We start from the raw sequence: 20,082 nt of genomic DNA on the forward strand, positions 1-20,082 counted from the left end.
AAATACATGCACAGGCGTCTTCGCTCTGTATGGAACGAAGACCATAATCCTCGACCTCGAGGGATAGCCATGAAGACACACTCACATATACACACACACATATATACACACACGCACACATATATACACACAAACATATATATACACACCCACAGACATACACACACATATATATACATAAATATATATACACACACACACACACAGTGCCTCAGTGCCTATAAAAAGTAGTCATCCCTCCACCCCCTGTAGGTTTCAAAGTTTTAATGTTTTACAACATTGCATCGAAGTAGATTTAATTTGTGTTTTTTACACTGATGAAGAGAAACGACACTTCCATGTCAAAGTGAAAACAAATTTCTACAAATTGGTCTAAATTTATTACAACTATTAAACACAAAATAATTGATTGCATAAGTTTTCATCCCCTTCAAATCAGTATTCAATAGATGCACCTTTGGCAGCAATTACAGCCTTGAGTCTGAGTGGAAATGTCTCTATCAGCTTTGCGCATCTGGACACTGCAATTTTTCTCCATTCTTCTTTACAAAACTGCTCGACCTCTGTCAGATTGCATGGGAATCGTGAGTGAATAGCCCTTTTCAAATCCAGCCTCAAATTCTCAATTGGATTGAGGTCTGGACTCCGACTTGGTCACTCCAGGACATTACTTAACCTTGTTGTTTTTAACCATTCCTATGTGGCTTTGGCTTGATCTTGGGGCCATTGTCTTTCTGGAAAACAAAGCACCCAAGTGACAAAGAAAGAAAATCTGCAGATGCTGGAAATCTGATCAACGCACACAAAATGCTGGAGGAACTCAGCAGGTCAGACAGTATCTATGCATTCTATCTTTAACTTCTTAATGACTTTTCCGGTTGTCTTCTGTTGGTATTTGAAAGCTTCCCAATCCTCTAACTTCCCACTAAGTTTTGCTCTATTATATGTACTTTCTTTGGTTTTTACATTGGTTTTGACTTCTCTTGTTAGCTACAGTTGTGTCATCTTTCCTTTAGAATGCTTCTTCCTGTTTGGGATGTATATATCTTGTGCCTTCTGAATTGCTTCCAACCATTGCCTCTCTGCCGTCATTCCCGCCAGTGTTATTTTCCAATCAAATCTGGCTAACTCCTCTGTCATGCCTCTATAATTCCCTTTCCTCCACTGTAATACTGATACATCTGACTTTAGCTTCTCCTTCTCAAATTTCAGGGTGAATTTGATCATATTATGATCACTTGCCTCTAATGGCTCTTTTACCTCGAGCTCTCTGATCAATTCTGGTTTATTGCACAACACCAAATCCAGAATAGCTGATCCCCTAGTGGGCTCAACCATGAGCTGCTCTAAAAGGTCATCTTGTAGGTACTCTAGAAATTCCTGCTCTTGGAATTCAGCGCCAACCTGATTTTCCTAACCTACCTGCATATTGAAATCCCCAATGACTATTGTAACATTGCCCCTTTGGCATGCATTTGCTATCTCCCTTTTTAATTTGTAGACAAAGTTCTAACTGCTTGGGAACCTGCATTTAACTCCCATCAGGGTCTTTTTATCCTTGCAGTTCCTTAGCTGTATGCACAATGTTTCATCACCTTCCGACACTACGTCACCTCTTTCTAATGAATTGATTTCATTTTTACCAACAAAGCAATACCACACCCTCTACCTTCCTGCCTGTCCTTCCAATACAATCTGTATCCTTGGATATTAAGCTGCCAGCTATAATCTTTTTTCAGCCATGATTCAGTGATGCCCACAATGTCATTCATACCTGCCAATCTGTAAGTGTGCTCCAAGTTCATCTATCTTGATCCATAAACTGCACACATTCAAATATAACAGCTTCAGTTCTGTATTCACTTGTTTTGATTTTGTCCATCCTTTATGCTGCAACTCAACCTTTTGACTGCAATTTTGCCCTATCGTCAGCCTTTCCTTGCTAAGAATCTCACCACACATTGCTTCTGTTTGTAAAGCAACTACCTCATCTTCAGCACAATTACCCCGGTTCCCATCCTCCTGCCACCTTGGAAATAGTATTACTGGAGTAATTACTCCTTGTTAAATCTAATTCTTTAACGAGCCCAAAGACAAGAAAATCTGCAGGTTCTGGAAATCCAAGCAACACACAAAGAATGCTGGAGGAACTCAGCAGGCCAACATCTGCTTGACCTGCTGAGTTCCTCCAGCATTTTGTGTGTGTTTCTTTAATGAGTTGTTGGAGATTGGACAAGAGCAATTCAAAGCTATAACAACCTGCCTATGAGTTTAAGAAAGAAACATACAAAGGGACCACAGGTAGTCTGCACACTATGGACCAATACAATCAGGAAGAGTGAGCAGATTTTGAGATTTGAGCTTGTTCATGAAACAATAGAAAATGGTGGCAATGAAAGAGGCCATTTGGTGCACTCTTTCTGTCAATTAATTGAGATTTATTTAGGATGTTCCCGCTTCCGAGGTCTAGGTTTGCAGCTCTACACACTATTGCATGTTAACTGGTTGCCAGAACTTGTTTCAAATGTGTTCATGATTTCTGCCTCCACCACTCAGGCAGTCCCAGACCCACAAACTGCAACCATCATAAATCTACACCTTTTAGCTATTGTGGACAAGATACAGCTGGGATTTTTTTCACTTTGTCTAGAGGATGACAATGGTCATTGAGTCAGAGTTATTTGGTGTTAAATTGGCCCTTTCAGCCCAACTCCTCCATGTTAACCAACTTGCCTATACTATATGAGCGAGTCCCAATCACCGGCATTTGAGCCACATCTCTCTAAGCCAGTCCTATCCATCTACCTGGTGAGGATTGAGCTAGTTCTGGAGCTCAGGTCTCCAGCACTGCAGCTGGGATGTTGTCTGCTCCCACAGCCTTTGCAGTGCTTTGTGCTCTCAGTGGTTTCTTCATATTAACTGGAGTGAATGGAATTCACTCCATTCACAATTGGTTTCTGTGAAGATGAAGATCTTAGGATAAGGTGGTGATGCATCAACTGCACAGGACTTTTGACTGAACATGGCTGGAAACATATTGCCATTCTTTCAAAATCCAGGAACCCTCTCCTTAATGGCATTGTCAGTAGTCTCACCCCTGCAGTGGTTCAAGAAGGCAGCTCACCATTACTTCCTCGAGGGCAACTAGGATTGAGTAATTGAAGGGTGGTTTAGCTTGCGAAATCCCTGTCCAATGGTTCTGAGCTGAGAGCTATTTTAGTAAATGAAACTGAGCATGATGGTAATGATAACAGTATGCATCCAGTGAATAAGGAACCACACCAGGAGATAATCAGGGTCAGGGTCAGAAGTGGGCTGTGGAGGACAAAAGATTCAGAGTGAAGGAATACAAGTATTGATCAAATTGACAGCATCAAAACCATTTTGGTAGATGGCGGAGGAGGTGGACAAGCCTGGGTGGTCAAAAACGAAGAAATTGCCTTACAGTAATGCAATGTCTCTGATATGACCCTGAGAGAATGTTCTCAGGGTTCACAGTCCTACATACTTTCATGTCTCTCTGTATTCGAACTGTAGCATGTATTGTCAGAAACAGCCCTTTGGACCAGCATATCCATCCAACCATCAAAATACCCATTGATATTGATCGCATGATGCATTTTTGTCTAGAAATCTATCCACTTCCTCCTTAAATATACTAAGTGTTTTGGCCTGCATAGCCTTCTGTGGCAGAAAACTCCAGCGGTACAAAACCAACTCAGTGAAGGAATTTCTCCTCAGTTCTGAAATTCTTATGCTGCATCATAGAGCAAATAACATAGAACAGCACAGTCTGGAAAAGGCCTTTTGGCCTACCATGTCTGTGCCCACCATGACACTAATCTAAACTAATTCCATTTGCCTGCCCATGGTCAATATCCCTTCATTCCTGGCCTGTTATCTGTTTGTCTAAATGTTTCTTAAATGTTGCAGTTAAATTTTTTCCGCTGCATCCCCCATCAGTATATTCCAAGCTCCTGACACCTTTTGTACTCATCAGCAAGATTATCCCTTATTCTCCTTTTGTAACTCAAGGAAACATGAAGAAGATCAAAAAGTGGGTGGGAACAAGGAGAGAGTGGATGGTAAGTAGAGTTAAGGTTCATAAAATCAAACTAAAGATAATTATATCGTGTCAGGTTAGTTCTGGTCAACAACACATTAACCTCCAATTAGCACACACAGATGTACTTTCATGAAAAAATAAGAATCTGGATTCTGATTACCTTTAGAAATTAATGTCTGAGTGGGTGGAACCAGCTTGTCCCAGGTTACATATTTCCCTGTTTGCATATCCATAAAGTATTCAAAGACAGTGGCCTTCCCAGGAGGAAACTGAACCGCTGTAACAAAGATGACAATAGAATCAATTGTTCCTCCCGTCAAGCAATGTGGTTGCAGCCCTCACTATTACTTTTTACACATCTCTCCCCACCACTGGTAGATCTGCAGGATGCATTGCCTCAAGAAGGCAAAATCTGTCATTACATTCAGGCTATGCCATCTTCTCACAACTACCACTGAACAGGAGCCTGAAGCCCCACGCCACCAGGTTCAAGAACAACTACTTTCCTTCAACCATTCTGTTCTTGAACCAGCTGGCAGAATCCTAATCACTGCAATTCAGAAATACTATGACTGCTTTGATCACTTTGCAATGAAGTAGAATTCTTCTTGTTGTAATTGTTTTCTTTCTTGTAAAAAGTGTGTACAATTAGTCTAAATTACAGTATTTATTGTGAATGTTGCTTATATGATGTTATGTGCCTGTGATGCTGCTCCAAGCTTTTCATTACACCTGTGCATACACGTACTTGTGCATATGACAATAAACTCAACTTTCACTTTGAAAGTCAATGATCTGGATGATAATGTGGTAAATTGGATCAGCAAGTTTGCTGATGATACAAAGATTGGAGGTGTAGTAGACAGTGAGGAAGGTTTTCAGAGCCTGCAGAAGGACTTGGACCAGCTGGAAAAATGGGCTGAAAAATGGCAGATGGAGTTTAATACAGACAAGTGTGAGGTATTGCACGTTGGAAGGACAAACCAAGGTAGAACATACAGGGTTAATGGTAAGGCACTGAGGAGTGCAGTGGAACAGAGGGATCTGGGAACACAGATACAAAATTCCCTAAAAGTGTCGTCACAGGTAGATAGGGTCGTAAAGAGAGCTTTTGGTACATTAGCCTTTATTAATCAAAGTATTGAGTATAAGAGCTGGAATGTTTTGATGAGGTTGTATAAGGCATTGGTGAGGCCGAATCTGGAGTATTGTGTTCAGTTTTGGTCACCAAGTTACAGGAAGGATATAAATAAGGTTGAAAGAGTGCAGAGAAGGTTTACAAGGATGTTGCTGGGACTTGAGAAACTCAGTTACAGAGAAAGGTTGAATAGGTTAGGACTTTACTCCCTGGAGCGTAGAAGAATGAGGGGAGATTTGATAGAGGTACATAAAATTATGATGGGTATAGATAGAGTGAATGCAAGCAGGCTTTTTCCACTGAGGCAAGGGGAGAAAAAACCAGAGGACATGGGTTAAGGGTGAGGGGGGGAAAAGTTTAAAGGGAACATTAGGCGGGGCTTCTTCACACAAAGAGTGGTGGGAGTATGGAATGAGCTGCCAGACGAGGTGGTAAATGCGGGTTCTTTTTTAACATTTAAGAATAAATTGGACAGATACATGGATGGGAGGTGTATGGAGGGATATGGTCTGTGTGCAGGTCAGTGGAACTAGGCAGAAAATGGTTCAGCACAGCCAAGAAGGGCCAAAGGGCCTGTTTCTGTGCTGTAGTTTCTATGGTTTCTATGGTTTGACTTTAAAAAGATATTAAATAATCTCTCTCCATAGATACAGCCTAACCAACTGAATATTTAGATGATTGCTTTTATTCTGCAAAGAGACAGAATAAATTTATTCTTTATACATTTATATTAATTTAAATGTGGAGATAAATTTAATCAGATCTCAGAGGGGGATTTAAACTGAGTTGGAAAGTTCAATGTTCATTTAGGGTTTCAGGTTTTCACTAAGATGAGGAAACAAGCTGGTGTTGTCTGTGTGGGAAAGGGATTGAAAGCTGCTCAAAGGCAGGACCAGTCATTAATTTGATATTCAGCCGTGATTTCTTGCCCCTTCTTCTTGGTCGGAGGTGGCAGAGAAACATTACTTCTAACAAGCAGCAACTCAGAGACACAAAAGACAGCAGGTACTGGAAATTGGCAGTAACACAAAAAAGGCTGAAAGAACTCAGCAGGTCAGGCAGCATCTATGGAGGGAAATAAACGGTTGGCATTTCAAATTAAAACCCTTCATCAAGACTCACAGGATTCTGATTTCCCCCCGAAGATCTTTTGGACAAAAGTGTTGAAGTCCAGCGTGACCTTAATCGCCATGTCCTCTTTGACTCTGTCACTGACTCCAACCAGGTCATCCTCCTCACAATCATCCTCGTGTTTCAAGCAGCCACCAACTGCCCAGGTAAAGGAAAAGACGTAGAGCTTTGCCAGCAGTGAGGGAAGCTGGTTTGGTTGCTTCTGTAAAAACCACCTTGCAGGCCTGCAGTCCCATGGAACATCAAACATCATGCAATTATTAAAAGTTAAAAGGAAATTAAGGAGGCAAAGGAAGCACATGGAAAGTTATTAGCAGGAAAAATCAAAGAAAATACAAATGTGTTTCATATATAAATGAAGGGTAAGAGGATTAAAAAGGGAAGATTGGGACCCTTTAATGACTAAACCCGCACCTAAGTGAAGGGGCAGAGGATGTATAAAGCTCTGACTGAATGCTTTGCACATGAACAACTAGGCACTGATATTAAGGACAAAGAGCATGGAGTATTAGGAAAGATGAACATGGAAAGTGTGGACATATATGAGGACTTGACATCTTTAAAAGTATGAATAAGATGTATCCCACATTTTCAGTCACTTGGACAAACTTTGGCTGTGTTCTCTAGTCTGTTGGAGAATCTCAGCCTTTCTGAGATAATGCTCCTTGAAGGTGTCTTGGATACTAAGAAAGCTAATACCCAAGATGGAACTGACTAATTTTACAATTTTACAACTTTCTGTAGCTTCTTTCGATCCTGTACGGTAGTTTCCCTCCCCCATACTAGAATGCTGTCCATGGTACATCTGTAGAAGTTTTCAAGTATTTTAGGTGACAGTCCTAACCTACTCAAACTCCTAATGAAATATAGCTGCTGTCTTGTCTTCTTTATAGCTGCATGGATATGTTGGGACCAGGTTAGATCCTCAGAGATCTTGACACCCAAGAACTTGAAATTGCTCACTCTCTCCACTTCTGATCCCTCTATGGGGATTGGTTCATGTTCCCTCATCATACCCTTTCTGAAATCCACAATCAGCTCTTTGGTCTTCCAAGGTCTTACATTTGGTTGAATGCAAGGTTGTTGCTGTGACACCACTCAACTAGCTGGTGTATCTCACTCCTGTACACCCTCTTATCCCCATCTGAGATTCTGCCAACAAAGGTTGTATCATCAGCAATTTATCATGACATTTGAGCTATGCCTAGCCACACAATTATTGGTATAGAGAGAGTAGAGCAGTGGTCTAAGCACACACCACTGAGGTTCGCCAGTGTTGATTGTCAGTGAGGAGGAGGTATTATTACCAATCTGCACAGATTGTGGTCTTCCTGTTAGGAAGTCGGGAATCCAGTTGCCGAGAGAGGTACAGAAAGGGGCAACACTAAAAGGTACATCATATCTCTTAGAAAATTGACCTCCAAGACAGTCAAAAAATTTTCTCTCTAAGGCATGTGAGTGAAACCAATTAAGGGCACAATAGAGAGGCCAACCTAGTTCCCAAGGTGATCTAGGAGAATATGTGGTCAACTGTGTTGAAGGCATCACTTAGATCTTGAAGAATTTGAACTGAGACTCTGTTAGCATCAGTGCTGAGCCTGAAATCACTGACAACTTTGATAAGGGTGGTCTTTGTGCAGTGGTTTGCTCTAAAACCTGATTGAAACTTTTTTAGAATATTGTTCTTATTCAGAAAGTTGTTGATTTGGTTGAAAATGACTTTCTCAAGTATCTTGCTCAGGAAGGGAAAATTTGATTATCAGCCTTTAGTTAGCTAGTCCTTCGCTATCAAAGTTTGGCTTTTTACGTAGGGGTATGACAGCCTCAATTTTGAATGCATCTGGAAAAACTCCACTTTCAAGAGTCATGTTAATAACAGAATTAAAAATACTAGTTTTTAAAAGGCGTCCTCAAAAAGTGGCATAGGAACAGGGTTTAGACAGCAAGTAAACTATTTGCTCTTTGTAACAATCTTATAGAGTTTAGAATTGGAAATACTTGTAAATTTTGACACGGTTGCCATCTTTTTATGAGTCTGGCTATAGAGGTTACCAGTATCTGCAGCAATACTCTCCCTAATGGAAGCAATTTTGTTGATAAAATTATTGTGAATTCCTCACATTTTATGGCAGAAGCTTCACCGAAGACATTATATGTTGTGGCAGGATTCATCAGCCGGTTTATAGTTGAGAACAATATTCTTGAATCATTGCTATAATGCTGGAAAATAGGCTTTTCTTGCAGAGCCTATCAGAGTGTTAATGGAGGCTAGTTTTTTCTTGAAAATATCACAGTGGACTTCTAGTCCATTTTCCTCCATTTTTCACAACTACTTTACATAATTTCTTGAGGACAGAATTATTTAACCATGGCAACATTTTACTAAGTGATTTTTTAACCCAAAGTGGGGTCACTGTGTTTAAAGTATTTGTCAAGTTATTGTTGAAAGAATTAATCATTTCATTTACTGAACAGTTTACCTCACATGGGTCAGATAAACCAGCTAGCTCAGAGAACTTAAGTTGAGTACCAGGCCCCTTGCTTTTCATAAATGATTTGGACAAATGTAAAAGACACAGTTAAGAAGAATGCCAATACTACAAAAACTGGCAGGCTGGTTGGTAATGAAGAAGCCAGATCTGGACGACAGTGGCCTGGAAAATAGAGCTGCTGCCTCAACATCAAAATGCAAAATATGCACTGAGTGGCTACTTTTTTTTTAGGTACATCTGTGCATCTGCTCATCAATAGAATCATAGAAACATAGAAAATAGGTGCAGGAGTAGGCCATTTGGCCCTTCGAGCCTGCACTGCCATTTAGCACGATCATGGCTGATCATCCAACTCAGAACCCGATACCTGCCTTTTCTCCATATCCCCTGATCCCTTTAGCCGCAAGGACCATATCTAACTCCCTCTTAAATATAGCCAATAAACTGGCCTCAACTGTTTCCTGTGGCAGAGAATTCCACAGATTCACCACTCTCTGTGTGAAGAAGTTTTTCCTCATCTCGGTCCTAAAAGGCTTCCCCTTTAACCTCAAACTGTGACCCCTCGTTCTGGACTTTCCCAACATCGGGAACAATCTTCCTGCATCTAGCCTGTCCAATCCCTTTAGAATTTTATATGTTTCAATCAGATCTCCCCTCAATCTTCTAAATTCCAGACAGTATAAGCCTAATCGATCCAGTCTTTCATCATATGAAAGTCCTACCATCCCAGGAATTAATCTGGTGAACCTTCTTTGTACTCCCTCTATGGCAAGAATGTCTTTCCTCAGATTAGGGAACCAAAACTGCACACAATACTCTAGGTGTGGTCTCACCAAGGCCTTGTACAACTGCAGTAGTACCATCCTGCTCCTGTACTCGAATCCTCTCGCTATAAATGCCAGCATACCATTCGCCTTTTTCACCGCCTGCTGTACCTACATGCCCACTTTCAATGACTGGTGTATAATGACACCCAGGTCTCGTTGCACTTCCCCTTTTCCTAATCGGCCACCATTCAGTTAATAATCTGTTTTCCTGTTCTTGCCACCAAAGCGGATAACCTCACATTTATCCACATTAAATTGCATCTGCCATGAATTTGCCCACTCACCCAACCTATCCAAGTCACCCTGCATCCTCTTAGTATCCTCCTCACGGCTAACACTGCCGCCCAGCTTCGTGTCATCCGCAAACTTGGAGATGCTGCATTTAATTCCCTCGACTAAGTCATTAATATATATTGTAAACAACTGGGGTCCCAGCACTGGGCCTTGTGGTACCCCACTAGTCACTGCCTGCCATTCTGAAAAGGTCCCGTTTATTCCCGCTCTTTGCTTCCTGTCTGCCAACCAATTCTCTATCCATATCAATATCATACCCCCCAATACCGTGTGCTTTAAGTTTGCACACAAATCTCCTGTGTGGGACCTTGTCAAAAGCCTTTTGAAAATCCAAATATACCACATCCACTGGTTCTCCCCTATCCACTCTACTAATTACATCCTCAAAAAATTCTATGAGGTTCGTCAGACATGATTTTCCTTTCACAATTCCATGCTGACTTTGTCCGATGATTTCACCGCTTTCCAAGTGTGCTGTTATCACATCTTTGATAACTGCCTCTAGCATTTTCCCCATCACTGATGTCAGGCTTACCGGTCTATAGTTCCCCGGTTTCTCTCTCCCTCCTTTTTTAAAAAGTGGGGTTACATTAGCCACCCTCCAATCCTCAGGAACTAATCCAGAATCTAAAGAGTTTTGAAAAATTTTCACTAATGCATCCACTATTTCTTGGGCTGCTTCCTTATGTAATCTGGGATGCAGACCATCTGGCCCTGGGGATTTATCTGCCTTCAATCCCTTCAATTTACCTAACACCACTTCCGTACTAACATGTATTTCCCTCAGTTCCTCCATCTCACTCGACCCTCAGTCCCCTACTATTTCCGGAAGATTATTTATGTCCTCCTTAGTGAAGACAGAACCAAAGTAGTTATTCAATTGGTCTGCGACGTCCTTGTTCCCCATGATCAATTCACCTGTTTCTGACTGTAAGGGACCTACATTTGTCTTAACCAATCTTTTTCTTTTCACATATCTATAAAAGCTTTTGCAGTCAGTTTTTATGTTCCCTGCCAGCGTTCTCTCATAATCTTTTTTCCCTTTCCTAATTAAGCCCTTTGTCCTCCTCTGCTGGACTCTGAATTTCTCCCAGTCCTCAGGTGTGCTGCTTTTTCTAATGTATGTTAATATAAATATCTAATTAGCCAATCATGTGGTGGCAACTCAATGCATAAAAACATAATCAAGAGGCTCAGTTGTTGCTCAGAACAAACATCAGAATGCAAAAGAAATACGATCCAAGTGGAGTGATTGTTGATGCCAGATGGGGTGGTTTGAGTATCTCAGAAACTGCTGATCTCCAGGGATTTTCGTACTCAAAGGTCTCTAGAGCTTACAGAGGGTGGTGCAAAAAACAAAAAACATTCAATGAGTGGCAGTTCTATGGGTGAAAATGCCTTGTTAATGAGAGAGGTCAGAGGAGAATGGTCAGTCTGGTTCAAGCTGACTGGAAGATGGCAGTAACGTAAACAACCATGTGTTACAACAGTGTTGTGCAGAAAACATTTCTGAATGCAAAGCATGTTAAACCTCAAAGTGGATGGGCTACAGCAACAGAAGACCACAGACATACACTCAGCAGGAACTTTATTAGGTACAGGAAGTACCTAACAAAGTGGTCAATGTGCGGTGTGTTACCAATGGAGAGAAAGGGCGGTGCAAGTAGACAGCTAAGGTATAAGGGCCATAATGAGGTAGATTGGGAGATCAAGAATTCATCTTTATTGTACAAGAGGTCCATCTAAAAATCTACTAATACTGTGATGGAGGCTATCATCGAGTCTGGTGGCATGTGTTCTCAAGCTTCTTCCCAATGGAAAAGAGGTGAACATAGAATGAGTGGATAATGGGTACACTCTGCTGGATAGTGACATGCATTCAATGGGCTGAATGTTTCTTCAATATCATAATAGATAAGCAAATAATCCACTGAGATAATAGATCAGCCATGATCTCACTGAATATCAAAGCAGGCATGAGAGGCTGAATACCTTACTCCTGCTTCCACTTCTGACTTACTAAGACTTGGTCTGGCAATAACCCACTGCACACCAGAGACTCGCACACAACTCCATGTGATTGGTGTTGCATCAGATGGACAAACCAGGACTGTGTTAAACCTCACCCGGATCCAGAGCTGGCCTCATTGTCTTGTCCACCTGGACTTTCCTCAGGGGTTATCATCATGGAGAGCCCTTTGGGGTCACTGACTTCTTCATTAAAGCCAGCAGAAACACCTGATGAAAGAAAGACATTCAGTATCTTATTTCACTCCTCCAAGTTCTGAGGTAGTTGATGAGATCAACGGGGGATCTAGAGACCAGTCCACAGGGATTGGGAATGCTTACTGGGATGGGTGAGTGTTAGTTTTAGATATAGTGCATTGTTCCAATATTTTGCTGGGCTTCAGCATGCTCCCAACAAACAGACTCAATAGTCTCAGTGAAATGTCGAATACTCCTTCTGTCTATTTTGAGCAGTCATGAGTTGATATGAGTTGTCCCACTATACCAAAGAGGCCTCTGTATTGTTCCCTCTTTAAATCACTCTTATGGTCTGCCACTATTATTTGAATACAATCTCAGGACTTTGCTGAGTTTTATATGCAACTACTAATACTACTTCACATTTGAAAGGTTGTAGTAAAATAATTTTACTGCTTATTCAACATTTTTGAAGTGCAGCTTACATTGCAGTTTAAATAAAACAAGAAATGTGTGCTCAGCAATTTCCCCATCTTGTGATGTTGACTGTGGGATAAATAATGGCCAGGATCCTGGAGAGAACTCCCCTGCTTTTCTTTACAATGATGCAAAGGAGATTATTGTGGTAGTGCAGGATTACATTGGAGCATTAGCTTGGGTTATGCACTTGGAGTGGGGTTTGAAGTCAAAACCTTCTGACTCAGAGTGAAGATAATTTCTAGTCATCCATAGCTGACAAAAGAGGCAGAGCATATGTACTTAGTGGTCAGGATGCATTCCCAGGACTTGGTGCTAAAAGGAGTTATAGAATATAGAGCATACAGCACAGGAACAGGTCCCTCGGCCCACCATGACTGTGCTGACCTTGATGTTAATCTAATTAATCACATCTGCCTACATATGGTCCATATCACAGAATTCCCTGTTTATTCACGTGCATGTCTAAACACTTCTTAAACGTCACTATCATATCTGCTTCCACTACCATCCCTGAGAGCACAAACCAGACAGCTACCAACCTCTGTGTAAAAAAAACGTACCTTCACATCCTCTTTAAACTTTCTCCCTCCCACCTTAAAAATATGCCCTGTTGTATTAGACATTTCTACCCTGGGAAAAAATACTCTGCCTATCATAATTTTATAAAGTTCTATCAGGTCACCCCTCAGTCTCTAGTGTTCCAGAAAAAAAACAATTCAAATTTGTCCAATGTCTCCTTATAGCCAATACTCTTTAATCTATACAACATTCTGGGGAAACCTGTCTGAGCACCACTCCCCCCCCCCCCGCCAACAATTTCCATACACTTCCTGTAGTATGGTAACTGGAACCTCAAACAATACTCAAATGTGGCCTAACCAAAATTTTATACAGCTGCAACAGGGCTTTCTGAATTTTATACTCAAATCTGTAGAGCATTATATTGCATGTACACCTGCACTCCCACTGCTGTTCATGAACCTATCGCGAACTCCTGCCTTCTTTACTGCTGTTTAGGGACCAGGTGTGAATCCCTGTCTCTGCGCTAAATGATTTGCCCATAGTTCAATGTGGAGAGACTCCCCATGAGAGTTGGCATTGATTGGGTTGGGTGGAGCTCAGCAGTTGCTCAGTGCTGAGAAGTGGGGCCTGCCTCTATTGACATCATGGAGTGGATGCTGCCAGTCGCCAGCGACAGCACACAACTCATGGTGTCTGTGAAGGTGTGGCCCTGAAGCTCCACATCTTAGCACTGAGGGTCCATGTTCATTATTGATAGCCTTGTAAATCCATCCTCCTGCCTGGATTGCACATCTACACTGAGGCTTTTCTACTGGTGCAAAACTGCAGCCTCAATAGTCGCAAACACCACGAGGAAGATTACCAACCTGCTCCAAAACCACCATTCCTGCTCAGGAAGTCCAGAAGAGCTTGGAGAATGCGGCAAAGAGTCATCACAATGCCCAGCTCTGGCACATTGAACTGGCACAGTTGTCGCCACTTCCTCACAAAGCGTAGGCCCGCTGACATGCTTTTGTCAAAGAGGGTCTGTAGGCACTCTCTGCCACCCTGAGGCAGCTGCTCTGGGAGCTTGGCCAGCCAGGTCCTCACGTAAGGTTGCCAGCCAAGATCAACTGGGTCCTGTTGTGAAAATAACAGAGAGCCATTCTTAACAATGTCATTAAATACAAGGCCATAACTAAGCAATTCTCAAACAGAATTCTTCCTTCTTATTAGCTGACTGTATTTCAAGCATTTCGCCCAACTGCAGGCAATAGCAAACCACCGTTGCTAGATACTAGGTTTCCTAGAATCTATTTGCGAAGAAAACTATGGTCAAACTCACAAAATGTATCACTCAACAACAGCGTCAAGAGGATCTTCAAGACAATCCTGAAGATGCTTCGCTCGGTAGGGTTGATCCTGGGCAGCAGGGGATCCCTGACTGTCATCAAGCTACTGCTCATAAAATTCAAGTAACACAAAAGAAAATTATTGCAACTTGGAATGACAGAACCGTATATCAAGCAGGAAGATTGGACAATGTGATAAATGAAATGGAAAGACTAAAGATTAACATCATGGGAATTAGCGAAGTTCGTTGGATAGGTGTTGGAACATGTCAGAATAGAAATAAAATACTAATTTATTCTTGTGGAACATCCCATACTAATGAAGTAGGAATTCTTATGGATGAAAACATGGCAAAAAATATTTTAGGACATTGGGCAATATCAGATAGAGTGCTCCTTGTAAGATTCAGAGGGCAACCATTTGATTTAGCAAATATACAGATATATGCACCAACAACAGATGGAACAAATGAGGATAATTCTATGAAGAGCTTGAACAAGCAAAGAATGGATGCAAACCTCAAGATATTGTTATTGTCAAGGGAGATCTAAATGCTAAAGTGGACAAGGTGCTGATGGAAATATCATAGGAAAATTTGGACTAGGGGAAAGAAATGAAAGAGGTGAGAAATGGGTAGAATGGTGCAAGAAGAATAATTAGGTCATTATGAATACCTACTTTAAAACCATCCAAGATGCTTGTGGACCTGGAAGAGTCCAGGTGATAACACTAGAAATCAAATTGACCTTATTCCCGTAAACCAAAGATTTAGAAAATCAGTGAATCAATGCAAAACATATCCAGGTGCAGACTGTAATAGTGACCATAACCCAGTAGTATGTCATGTAAAAGTAAAACTTAAAAAAACTAAAGAAGCAAAAACCTGAACAATCCCTTGACTACTTGCAATTAATTAAAAAAGAAAACTTAAGACAAAAATTTACATTTGAAGTAAGGAATAGATTTCAAAGTCTAGAAATGGAATCTGTTGAAGATGATAGCAATCATGTAGAAATGAAATTTAACTCTCTAAAGGATGCCTTGGTAGAATCAGCAAATTCAGTGATTCCTAAAAAAGAAAAAAGCACAAAGAATAAATGGATGACAGATGAAATCAAAAATCTAATGGAAGAAAGGAGATGGAAGAAAGGAAATCCTATAGAATACAAGTCCTTAGATAAAAAAAAGTTAAAAGCTTATGTCAAAAAGCCAAAGAAGAATGGTTAAACCAGGAATGTGAGTAAATAGAAAGAATCCCTATTACTAATCCAAAAAGGTTACATCAACAAATCAAGAGTATCACAGGTAAAAAGCTCCTCTGTTCTACAGGTGGATGTTTGAAGCAAAGGACGGTACCATTATCATGGAAAAAGATGAGATTATGAACAGATGGACTGAATATATTCAGGAATTGTTTGAAAATGATCGAGGCGAAAAAACAGAAATTAAGAAAAACATTGAAGGTCCGAGTATTTTAAAATCTGAAGTTCGTAATGTAATAAATAAGATGAAGAAAGGAAAGGCAGCAGGGCCTGATGAATTAGTAATAAAACAAATTATCGCCCTTGAAGATTATGGAATTGAAAAACTTACTGATTTAATCAATGACATTTATGAGACTGGAATAATACCAGAAGAGATGAAAAATCAGTATTTATCACTCTTCCTAAGAAACCTGGAGCAATAGAATGTGAATTACATAGGACCATAAGTTTCATGAGTCATATCACCAAGATACTTCTAAGAATTTTGATGACAAGAGCTAAAAGTAAGATACAAGCTGAAACAGGTAAAAAACAATGTGGTTTTGTGAAAGACAAAGGTACAAGAAACACAATATTGATGTTAAGGATACTATCAGAATGAGCTATTCAAGTGCAAAAAGATGTGTTTGTTTGTTTTATCGACTACACAAAAGCATTTGATAAAGTGAAGCACAGTAAGTTATTTGAAACATTACAGAAAACTCTAGATCTAGATTCGAAAGACCTCCACCTAATCAGAAATCTGTACTGGGAGCAAACTGCCGCTGTAAGAATAGCTGGAGAAGTGAGTCAGTTTACAAAGATCAAGAGAGGCATTAGACAAGGATGTGTTTTCTCCCCTGATTTATTTAATGTGTACAGTGAAACAATATTACAAAAAATAAGAGACATCTTGGGAATCAAAGTTGGTGGTGAAAACATCAATAATTTCAGATATGCAGATGACACTGTGTTAATTGCAAGTACGGAGGAAGAACTACAAAACTTAATTGATATAATTGTTGAAGAAAGTGCAAAAATGGGTATATCTATCAATTGCAAAAAGGCAGAATGTATGGTGATATCCAAAAAGAAGGAGAATCCTATCTGCAGGCTGAGAATAAATGGGGAAGACATAAAACAAGTACAGAACTTTTGCTACATAGAAAGCTGGGTGACATCAGATGGCAGGTGTGACATGGACATCAAAAGAAGAATAGGGATGGCAAAAGACACCTTTACGAGAATGAAGAGTATACTGACCAATACTGAACTAGGCTTGACAACCGGCCAAACAGTACCGAAATGTTATGTTTATCCAGTTATGTTATATGGCTCAGAATGTTGGACAATATCTAATAACATGAGGAAATGAATTGTAGCAGCAGAGATGTGGTTTTTGAGGAGGATGCAAAGAATATCATGGACAAAGTGAATATCTAATGAGGATGTCATGAACAGAGCAAACACGAAAAGAGAAATAATGTATGAGATCATGAAAAGGCAATGTAACTTCATTGGTCATGTGATTAGGAAAGAGGAGTTAGAGTGCATAGTAATTATGGGAAAGATTGAAGGGAAGAAAGCAAGAAAAAGATAAAGACAAAGACAAATGATGATGGAGACAGCAGCCAGAGAACTGGAAATGAATACCAATGAATTAATCCACTTGACCCAAAACAGGAGTGTGTGGGCCATGGCAGTCAAAGCTCAAACTGGGCATGGCAGCTGATGATGATGACGATGATTTCTAGTAATGGTACACAGATAACAATTTGGGATTCACCCATATACAGTTTTCCCTGCTTGGCACATGTATTTGTAATCTGTGTTGCAGCTTCACCAGAATGGAACCTCGTACAATTCTCACAGGGAAATCTCTCATTCAGGAACTAGCCCGGTGAATCTCCCTTTGACTGCTTAGTTATGGAAGTGAACTTGAATTGTGCACTGTACACTGTACAGTTTGTCAACAACACACTGTGCAACTGTAGCAAAACATCCCTATTTCCAAGTTGGACTCACTTTGCCATATGGTCCAATAAGCCACTGTGTCAGTGGTGCTGAGGTGGAGTTGAGTTGAAAGCTTCAAGTTCCTGTGTATAAATATCATCAGTAATTTCTCCAGAACCAGTCACTTTGTCACTACGGCCAAGAAAGTACACCAGCGCTTCTACTTGCTTAGAGGGTTAAGGAAATCGGTATGTCCCTGATGACCAATTTTTACAGATGCACCACTGAAAGTATCTTAACCAGATGCATTAAAACTTGGTATGGCAACTGTTCTGCCTAACACTGCAAGAAATCGTAGAGTTGTGAACACTGCCTACTGCATCACACAAACCACCTCATCTCCATTGACTCCGTTTACACTTCTGCTGACTTGGAAATGCAGCCAACATAATCAAGAGCTGCTCCTATCCTAGTCATTCTCTCTTCTCTCCTCTTGTGTGAGGATGTACTATCAGACTCAAGGACAGCTAAAATATACTGTTGTTATCAGATGGATCTATCACATTCTAAAGATGAACTCATGATAGTCTACCTCATCAAGGCCTTTGCACTTTATATGATTACCTGCACTGCACTTTCTACGTAACTACAGCATTATATTCTGCATTCTGTATTTCTTTTATGACCTTGATGTACTTATGCATGGAGTGAACTGCTTTGAAGTAAGTAGGCAAAAGCCTTTCACTGTATCTCGGTACATATGACAATGATAAGCCAATACCAACACCAAATCAACGACTTGCTGCGCCAGTCTGTTATCTTTTTGCAATTCCTGCACTCTAATGCCTATTTACTCATAGTATCTCGCTATTTAAATTATAATTCACCTTTAGATCCTTCTTATCAAAGTGCAGGATCCAACACTTTCTGACAATAAATTCCAGGCTTTCACCAAACACTCAAACCCATTTAAATCCTGTTGCAGAGAACAATATCCACAGCACAATTTGACATTTCATCTTATGTAGTTGAAGCAGTAGGCTTAATTCCACAGTGGACTTAATTCTCCACAAATAATTAAATCTCTCAAATGTTCACAAGTACATGCATTTTGCTATTTCTGTTCTGGTACTAGTGCAGATGATATCTTACCATATAGACCATGGCACATCTGCTGATACTGGCAGGGCTGGCTTGGGAAAGGCTGTCCACCTCAAACAGGAGCCTCATGCCAGGCGGAAAACTGATGCGTTCCCCATTAGATAGGCACAGGGTTTTTGTATCATCCAGCACCGTGTTGAGGTTTTCAATCCAGACTGTGTCCACAGGGCCATCCATGATTATCCACCTCCAACTGTTCATCAGTGTCATATCTGGAGCAGTGCAGAAAGCGGCAGATTTTAGAAAAGCTTGCAGAAATTTATAGATTTTTAGATGTTAGGGGGAATCTAGGGACACAGGGTTATTGTAACGAAGTGGCAAAGGGTGAAAGATGAGCCATGACCTTACTGATGAAACAACGGGCACGAAGGCCTGAAAAACCAAATTCTGCTTCTATTTCTTATTCAGCCCATTGTTAACATACATTTCTCTGGATCTGCCTGAACCTGACAAGACCAAATTTTTATGGTTCAATAATGTTCCTCAAGAGATTAAATCATTCATCCTTACAAGCAAATCAGTCACCAAATTTACATTATGTGCCTTCTGGAATGATCCGGCAAGCCACCCAGATCAAGGTGGGAACATCCAGTAGGTCATGAAGCACCTGCAGATAACCTTTTGTCACAATGATTTCACAACAATGCAGAAGCTTGGTGGTCAACATTATGAGATGAACATAGAAAATGCTGGGAGCATTCAGCAGGTCAAGCAGCTTCTGAGAAAACAGCATTCACATTTCAGGTCTGAGAACCTTCAAGTTTATTGTCATGGGCATACATACCCCAGAGTATAAATGCCTGAAAATTCATTTCATTTGCAGCAGCACAGTAACTTACAAATATGAGATATACATAACTTACATGACAAAATAAGCAAATGATACAATGAATAATGGCATTAGTACAAGCTGAGGGAAGTATACAAAAATGTAAAATTAGGATTTTTTTAGGTCGGCTTGAGAACCCATATAACAGTGGGGAAGAGATTGTTTGGGCTTCTGTACCTCCTGTTTGTTGGCATCTGGAAGAGGGCATGCCCCAGTTGGTCGAGGTTCATAATGATGACCTTTGCTGGAACAGATCTGATGATGGGTCTCAGACCTGCAACATTATTTCTGTTTCTCCTCCCACAGGCACTGCCTGACTTGCTAGGTAGTTCCAGCAGTTTATGTTTTAATGTCAGATTTCCAGCATCTACAGTGTTTTGATTTTCATTTGCCCTGAGTACCTTACCT

General features: G+C 40.6%; 1 protein-coding gene across 1 annotated transcript in view; it reads right to left on the bottom strand.

Moving 5' to 3' along the window:
• Window positions 1–20,082, bottom strand: part of LOC140193014 (dynein axonemal heavy chain 6-like) — a gene marked incomplete at its 3' end in the record, with an annotated part of 382,778 nt that overhangs the window by 117,250 nt on the left and 245,446 nt on the right. Inside the window, exons 34-38 of the mRNA XM_072250467.1 lie at window positions 18,837–19,057; window positions 14,022–14,274; window positions 12,075–12,186; window positions 6,327–6,559; window positions 4,227–4,343 (exon numbers count right to left, since the gene is read on the bottom strand). Coding sequence (XP_072106568.1) covers window positions 4,227–4,343; window positions 6,327–6,559; window positions 12,075–12,186; window positions 14,022–14,274; window positions 18,837–19,057 — 936 coding nt within the window. The remainder of the gene's footprint in view (window positions 1–4,226; window positions 4,344–6,326; window positions 6,560–12,074; window positions 12,187–14,021; window positions 14,275–18,836; window positions 19,058–20,082) is intronic.

The sequence above is a fragment of the Mobula birostris genome, unplaced genomic scaffold (assembly GCF_030028105.1).
Source record: "Mobula birostris isolate sMobBir1 unplaced genomic scaffold, sMobBir1.hap1 scaffold_348, whole genome shotgun sequence".
NCBI classification, from domain to species: domain Eukaryota; kingdom Metazoa; phylum Chordata; class Chondrichthyes; order Myliobatiformes; family Myliobatidae; genus Mobula; species Mobula birostris.